General features: G+C 36.5%; 1 protein-coding gene across 2 annotated transcripts in view; it reads left to right on the forward strand.

Annotated features, from left to right (window-relative positions):
- Positions 1 to 7,278, forward strand: part of LOC118162901 (serpin B4-like) — an 8,351-nt gene extending 1,073 nt beyond the window's left edge. Inside the window, exons 3-10 of one of the 2 annotated variants that reach the window (XM_035319340.1) lie at positions 163 to 294; positions 1,540 to 1,721; positions 2,253 to 2,315; positions 2,945 to 3,073; positions 3,800 to 3,917; positions 4,279 to 4,421; positions 5,217 to 5,384; positions 5,551 to 7,278. In XM_035319340.1, coding sequence (XP_035175231.1) covers positions 1,554 to 1,721; positions 2,253 to 2,315; positions 2,945 to 3,073; positions 3,800 to 3,917; positions 4,279 to 4,421; positions 5,217 to 5,384; positions 5,551 to 5,955 — 1,194 coding nt within the window. In that variant the 5' untranslated portion in view covers positions 163 to 294; positions 1,540 to 1,553 and the 3' untranslated portion in view covers positions 5,956 to 7,278. The remainder of the gene's footprint in view (positions 1 to 162; positions 295 to 1,539; positions 1,722 to 2,252; positions 2,316 to 2,944; positions 3,074 to 3,799; positions 3,918 to 4,278; positions 4,422 to 5,216; positions 5,385 to 5,550) is intronic. The other variant, XM_035319341.1, reaches the window with a different exon arrangement.
- The last annotated feature ends 936 nt before the right edge of the window (positions 7,279 to 8,214 follow it).

Consider the following 8,214-nt stretch of genomic DNA (forward strand, 5'->3'; position numbering starts at 1 on the left):
TTATTTTATTTTATTTTATTTTATTTTATTTTATTTTATTTTATTTTTAATTTATGTAACAGGATGCATTTAAAATTGTGACTTCTTTCTGAATTCCCGGAGATAAGAAAAAGTTCAAGATCCCACTAAAGGTCCCCTAATTATCCTAACTGCTTGCAACAGACAGGAATGTGATTCGTCATGAATGAAAATTATGCTGCCACTGGGCGTGGCAATGGCTTAATATTCCATTGCTCTAGCAGCCCTGACATCAAGCCTTACAGTCAAATTGACACCATCGCTCCTGAGGAGAAGGTAACTATCTCCCTGACTTTTAATTCTAACCTTCAGATTACAGATGATATGTCGAGGACGTGTCTAAAGATTAATATATACGTTAGCGATGTACACATCTGCCTAGCACAAATATACTGTATGTATCACCTTGAAGAAGTAAGATTATTTTCAAGATGCTATGCAATGCTTTGGATTGTATTAAAATTTATGAGGTGTGTGATAAAGCTGTGCTTAACTTGTACCAGCTGTGTTTCTAAAAAAGATCAAAACCAAACAATTTCTCACTTTTTCTGCATGACCCAGGTTGGTAATTTATGAAAGTACAATCTTTCTATACCGGGCTGTATTTTAAATATATATACCGATAATTTAATTTTTCCTGTGGAAGGGGGGAAAGGTATCTTCTGCATGGGTGGAAAAAGTTATTCAGATGCAATAACAATCAAAACAAAGAATAGCTGGAATCTATAAAATGCTGAGTTGAATTTCTCATCAGATATCAGTGATCAGAAATCTCTATATCACATTACTGTATGAAAACATAGGGAAAAGACTTTCATAAAAATGGGACTTACTCTATCCTGAGTCTAAGAATGTGATAAGTTTTGCAGGACATTCAAGAATACCTCCTAGTAATAAGTTTGATCATAACTGAAGTATATATCAAGGAAAAGTGTGAAAGTGGCAGATGAAATAACGTATATGACTGGAATTTTCCAATAATGCACAATGTGCCTTTGTTTAAAATATTGCTAAGTCAGCTTTTCTGTAGTTCACTTTTCTGTAGAATGCTTTTTAAGCAACCGTCCTTGGAAAGACACGGTATGTGAGGCAGAGTTGATTAATATGCACAATTTTTTAGAGAGATCCAGAGCATAAGGTGTCATTAAGGAGAGTAATTAGTAAGTACTATGCGTACATGACTTGAGGCAAGAAAGCTCAGGCCATAAAGTGAGCTGGCACTGTGGTTAGGACAAGGTTAGGCCTGATTTACAAAGGTGTAACTATTGCCTGGGATAAGAAACAGCTGAACCTAGAATACTGTTTCTATAAATGTGTTTCTTCTGCCATTCAGGCTGCTGATTTTCAGATTAATTTTTTCAAGCTCAGTTTCACTGTGAAATCCCAGACATGGCTAGTCAGAAATCTTCTGTGAGCAATTCAGCCACGCTACTCCAGAAAACCCTTCTATGCTCTACCATAGTATCTAACATTAACAGGCATAAGGACTGGAAAACTAAATCTTTGTTTCCCTTGTTGCAGGCATTGACAGCACGATGGGCTCACTTTGTGCAGCCAATGCCAAGTTCTGTCTTGACTTTTTCAAAGAGCTGAGCAAAATGAAAAGAAATGAAAACATATTTTTCTCACCACTGAGTCTCTCAGCTGCCTTTGGAATGGTTCTCCTCGGTGCCAGGGGCAACACACTCAAACAGATAGAGAAGGTGGGTGTTCTTTGCTCTCATGGCACTCTTGGATGGTAGTACAGTCTGATACAGTTCCTATACTTCCAAAGACAGATTACGCAACACACATGGTGTCTTGAAATATATATATATAAATCTTGTGCTTTTTCTAATAGTATTGTTACTTTTTTCCAACTAAACTCTGTTATAGCTATTGCTCAGTCAATGAATATATTAGTGATAAAACAAAACCAACATAGAATCATAGAACTTCTCAGAAGTGTTTTGAATGTATCACTCATCTGTCCAAGGCTCAGAAGTAGTGGTTCCCTTTAGTATGACCTTCTACCTTCTCTGCCCAAGAAGACCCAAGTTCTTCTTTCTCAAGAGGAAAGATTGTGAAATTTCATGAGTTCACCCTCTAAAAATATTATTGTTCATTTGCAAGGATCTCATCATAAGGGATGAACTGGACTTTCCCCACTTAATGTGTCTGGGATATGTCTGCAACTCTCTGTCAGCTTTGAGGTACCGTCCCATAGTTGCATTCACCCAATATTTACTTTGCAGGTATTTCATTTTGGTGAAGTTTTGAGTGATACAAACCAGAGAACAAGATATCCTTCTGAGAAGGTAAGACAGTGGCGGCTCTGAGATGAAACAACAGGTGCTGATTTGTCAGCTGTTTTCCATGCAACCCATCTCTTAATCAGAAAGCATAGCAGGGCTGAGCAGTCTCTCTGTCTAGATTCTCAGACCTGCTTATTAATGTTTTTTTTTTTATTATTTATTAATTATTATTATTATTATTTATATAAGAGGCCTTGTGAAATCACACTTTTCATCAGCTAAGCCTACTCATTACAGGTTTCTAACAAACAAAAAAACAAACAAAACAACAACAACAAAAAACCATTATAAGTGCTTAAATTGGCAGCTGCAAAGGTTTGTCGACAGGGCATGCCAGAGGCACATTGGAGCTTGCTCCTCTCAGGATCTAAGCTAGCAGATTTTTCTCAGTGTGCACAGAGTGATCACTGTACCATACAATGTGGTTTGGAAGTGGACTAGCATGGGCCTGAAGAGGAATCATTTTGTCACTCTGTACATAAGGTACAGGGTTAGAGGTGGTGTCCTGATTAATTTATTCCAACGCCAATATCAGGCTTCTCATACACAGAGAGGCTACAACTCACCCGCAGGTGCAGCTCTGCACTAGAAAGTGCAAACCTACTAAGAAACTTACATTTTCCTGTTTGAAGTGCGAAGAAGCTGGAGGAGTCCATTCCCAGTTCCAGGCACTGTTAGCTGCAGTCGGTGAACCCAGCCCAGGCTGCTTTCTCACCACTGCCAACAGGCTCTTTGGAGAAATCACTTACCCGTTCTTCCAGGTGAGTGGCTATGCTGTCCATTTTAGCAGCCCAGAAATTTACTGAGGAACACTGACAGTCCAGGCAGTGCAACTGCATTCAGGTAATTTCCTCAAGAAACCAGATCTAAGGTGTATGCAAGTGTGTTGGTAGGAACAGTGCTGTATTAGCTCTGTAACCACCTTTCTGCTTTCAAGTCAAGATATTTTTTTGCTTCCAAAACTTTGCTTTCTAGGCATGGGGAGAAAATTCAAAGCCAGAAGAAGGTGCCCAGCAGCCTGGAAAAGTTTTATAATTAATACAAGATATAAGTTTTACCATGTATATACCTATGCAGAGTAAAGCATATCTCACTGTGATGTTATATATCATGGTTAATTTTTCCAAAATAAGACAATTTTTTTTAATTTGGTAGGTGGGAGAAGACAGGCAACATAACAATGACATATAAGCTTAGGGAAAGGTACCAGGCTTTGGTTTTAGGTACTTTTTACTGTGATGAGACATTTCTGCTGCTCAGTACAGATTGAAAATAAAGAAAAAATATATTTGCAAGCATGGGTTATTAAAAATAATATCTCTCTAAAAATTGTATCTTGAGTTAATTCAAATATTTTTTTATATATGCCTTTTTTACTCATTTATTTCTTGTTGATCTACAACACATAATTATCTTGAAGCCATGAAATTATCAATCTTAAAAAAATTATCATGTTGTGATGAAATTCTACTATTTCTGCTTTCCAGCAATATTTGGATTCCACAAAGAAGTTCTATAGAGCAGAACTAGAAGCAGTTGATTTTAAATATACTAAGGAAGAAGCCAGAGAGAAAATCAACTTCTGGGTGGAAAATGAGACAAAAGGTAAAGAATATGTGCAAGTTGTTTGGTTGCATACAAACCATTAGGAATATTGGATCTAAATTTCAGTTTCCATCTTTTTTTCCCCTATGTAGCCATATTTTTATATATTAAACACTTACTGCATAATTTATGTATTTGTTTATTTGCTTAATAGGAAATAAGTATAGGAAAAAGCACAAAAATGCCTTGAGTTCCTGGCTTCAGAAGCTCTACATAAACTTTTTGCTATTTACTTGAAGCCACTATACTACTTATCAGTTATATGGGAGTAATTATTAATAGTTAAATACAACTGATTACCTGAAACAAACAAACAAAAAAAACAAAAGTAAAAATTCTTCCTAATTCATTATTTTTAAAGGTAAAATCAAAGACCTATTTGCTGCTGGGTCTATTGATCCCTCCACTGTACTTGTGCTGGTCAATGCCATATATTTTAAAGGAAAGTGGGCAGTAGAATTTAAGAAAGAAGATACCAAGGAAACATATTTCAGACTGAACAAGGTACAGTATGGGCAGGAAATGAAGCAGCTGGGGGGATGGAAGTCAGACGCCTGTCTTCTGTAACAACAGATGGAAGCTTTCCTCCTTTGTTATCTCAAGACAAAACATTGTTCTTCAGCTAAAACACTAGAGTCCTACACCTTCTCTCTGGTTTGATAATCAAATATGACATTTTTTCTATCATTTCACATCAGAAGTGGTTCTTGTGTAGATGAGATTCCAGCTGTGTCAAAGTCACTGAGTATGTGCTCTGGCTTTGGAGATTTCACAACTAAAAGCTATTTCAAAATAGCTTGCTTTTGGAACTGAATTCAAGGAATCTATTCTTCTTTTACTATTTGCAAACAGAAAAATGTTTGTTTGCAGGAAAAAAGAAATGTTTAGAGCCAAATTATCTCAGAGTTCATGAAGAATTTCAATTATTCATGAAGAATTTCAGTTCATGTTTGATACAATTAATTATTTTATTTTAATCCAAGGGACATTTTCAATAACGTTCATGGATTTGTTTCTCATTTGACATGCCAGAAAAGAAGAAGAAATTAAAGAGAGAGTTCTAAGTAAAGTAAACTGTCACAAGTCCAAATGGAAAAGTAGTTTTTACACTGTTTAAATTGGATAACTTCTTTGGAGCTACAGTTAAGAGAAAGGAACATGCCAATTCTACAAGTACACTAAGCTCTGGTCAGAGTAAACAGTGTTTTCTGTACTGAACTCTAATTTCAGTACTGAAACCAATCACAACCAGGGTGAACATTTCTGTATTTTCTGTTCCATCTGTTTCTTGTGTTCCAGAATGAGATAAAGACAGTGCAGATGATGTTTCAGGAAGGTTATTTTAAGCTGGCCATCATAGAGGAACCAAAAATTAAAGTGATAGAACTCCCTTACTTTAATAATGAACTGAGCATGCTTATTCTTCTTCCTGAAATTGTGTGTGAAGACTTCACTGGCCTGGAACAGGTAATACCTTCTTTACTTTCTAGTTAAATACATAAAGGGATGAATACAGAGCAATACTTTAACATTGCTCCAGTATGGTCAGATAACCACTGGGGAAAACAGAACCTTTTTATCTTTTCCTTTCATTCATTACAGTGTTATTATTATTATCAATAACCCCCTACAGCTTGAAAACACCCTCACATATGAAAAACTAGCAGAATGGACCAGCCTGGATAAGATGCAACAGCTGACAGTGAAGGTATACCTGCCCCAGTTCAAGATGGACGAAAGTTACGTTCTCAACAAAACTCTCCAGGAGATGGGAGTGATGAATGTTTTTGACTGGGGAAAAGCGGATTTATCAGGAATCTCTAGGAAAGATGGTCTGGTTATGTCCAAGGCCATTCATAAGTCATCTGTGGAAGTGAATGAAGAGGGCACTGAAGCGGTTGCTGCCACACAGGTTGTTGCAATGCCTTTGAGTCGCCCAATTTCTTATGAGTTCAAAGCTGACCACCCATTTCTTTTCTTCATCAGACACAACCCAACCAACACCATTCTCTTCTTTGGCAGATATTCCTCCCCTTAAGTGAAAGTTATTTTGGAAATTACATCTTTCTCCCCACTGACATTCCCATTGGCAATTACAGAGGACAAAAGAGAGCACATTCTCACAGATTTTGTAAGGGAAAAACTGGAGATCAAAACCTAAAAAGTTTTAACTGTTATATTCTTAATATCAGCTCCAGGTATGATTTACTTTTAGGAGGGACTTAATAAATCAGAAGGATAAGCTAAAATAGCCTCTACCTTAAAAAGCAATAGACGTATCTTTAGTATTGTTGAGCTTTCCCCTTTCCTAATGCAGTATACCTACAATAAAGCCATGATTTTAGTGCCCTAAAGAAAGGTGATAGATTCTCAAGCATGAAGCAGACGAGGATAGGGATCTGCATTAGAAGGATATTTGTATGTAATTAGGTACTCAATCTCTTTTGGCTTTACCTACATGAGCTTTGTGTAGATCTCAAGAAAAATGCCATTTTGTATGGGAGTAGTGAAGTAGCACAAGTTTCTTATTCTGTTTTATCCCTCATCAGAATAAAATAAAACTTTTATGGTGATGGTATTTAGGTGGATAGCCTCTATTTGTTCTATTTTTAATAATAAAACCACTGCAAAGTAATTATTAAATGTAGTAGTCTGCAGAACTAAGTGGACAGGCAATTGTTCTATTAAATCAAGTAAAAATAATGGCAATCATTTCTGAAGTGTCTAAGTAACACTGTAGTCTACCTCCCATTTTAAAATATTCATTGTTCTGAGTATGGGCACAGGACAACTTGACATTAGGACAGGTAAAACCTGAGCCTCACCTCCTGTTTCTCTCTTGCATTTGATTTTATGAAGGAATTAAGAGTGCAGTTTTAGGACATGGATGAGCCAGTCAAAGGCAATTAAGGGGATGATGATGCTCCCATTGTCTCCTTCCTTCCATGTGTTTCTGCTCCTTCCCTTATGCTGTCATTATTACTGGGTGATGAGCAATTCACTGGGACCTAAATCAAGGGGAAAATTTTTGCTAAAGTAAGCTTGCTGATGATGTAGTCCCCTAAACCACCTCTCAGATGTTGTGGAGGAGGTGGTGGGAAGGCATAGCTGAGGGATTGTGGAGAAAAAAGCAGCCCATCCAATTTGGCATCACATAATATCCAGAATCCACAGACCCATTAAAAAATACATTTTTTTTTAAGGAAAAAATTTTCAACCCTTTGATGACTCACCCTGCTTTTCCTCTTACTCTTTTTTTGGGGGGGAAAAGGTAACTACTGGGAACACTAGTGTTATTTCAGAACTGCAGATTGAAAAGCTTTCCCAGATGCTGAGATATGAGTGAAAAACTGTAAATTACAGAACCTTGAACTTTTAAAATTGCTAAATAAAGCAGGCTCATGAGGTGTCTTGCAATATCAATATGAAATACCGTCTGATACAGTAAAGTTACTGGCAGAGGCAGAATTTTCATATTAATTAGCTGGTAAAAGAGAATGCCAAATGCAAGCTGTGGATTCTTCTGATGAAGAGAGTATGTGAAAAATAGCCATGTGTGTTTTTCAGCAACTACCATAGGTATTTAATATATATCTGGTTTGACTCAAACATGTATTACTTATGCTAAAAAAAAAAAAAAAAAAGTGAAAAAGTGCTAGCCTATATATTCTAGCTTGTATAACGAGATCTATTTTATTTCAGATAAAAACAAAATTTGTGGCATGTATGATGCTGTAAAATATTATTTTGAAGAACATGAGTCTCACAACAGGAAAAGGAATTCTGTCTGTGCACAAAAGAGAAATATGACTGAAACAATGATTGCCACTCACTTTACTATGGCAGAAGTAAACAGTTACAATCTTTGAATTTTTTAAACCTTCTCCAGGTATATCTAGATAATCTCAAAACCAGGAACAAAATACAATATAAAGAAAAATTATATTTTCTCTTCATATAATCTTTTTTTTCTAGTTGCCTTCTGTGATAAATGATTGAGTTCCAGATAGGATTCTAATTAAAGTTTGTAATTTATTAAGTGAATAGAGGCAAGCAAACAGCCCTGGGTGCGCTGGGAGTCTCTGCTCCACCAAGACACACACCTGTTACATCAGGTGGCTGTTTTTTATGCTCCTAGACTAATACATATTCATCACTATTCCTAGAAAAGGCAGGGTTATTATAATTAATTCCCAGAATCCAAACCCTCTCTGGACGCATGCGTATCAGTTTCTGGTGGTCTCTTGTGCTGAAGGCTCGTAGTCTTCCTCCCAGGCTTTGTCTTTCGGTCGTCCTT

The sequence above is a fragment of the Oxyura jamaicensis genome, chromosome 2, assembly GCF_011077185.1.
Source record: "Oxyura jamaicensis isolate SHBP4307 breed ruddy duck chromosome 2, BPBGC_Ojam_1.0, whole genome shotgun sequence".
Taxonomy (NCBI): Eukaryota; Metazoa; Chordata; class Aves; order Anseriformes; family Anatidae; genus Oxyura; species Oxyura jamaicensis.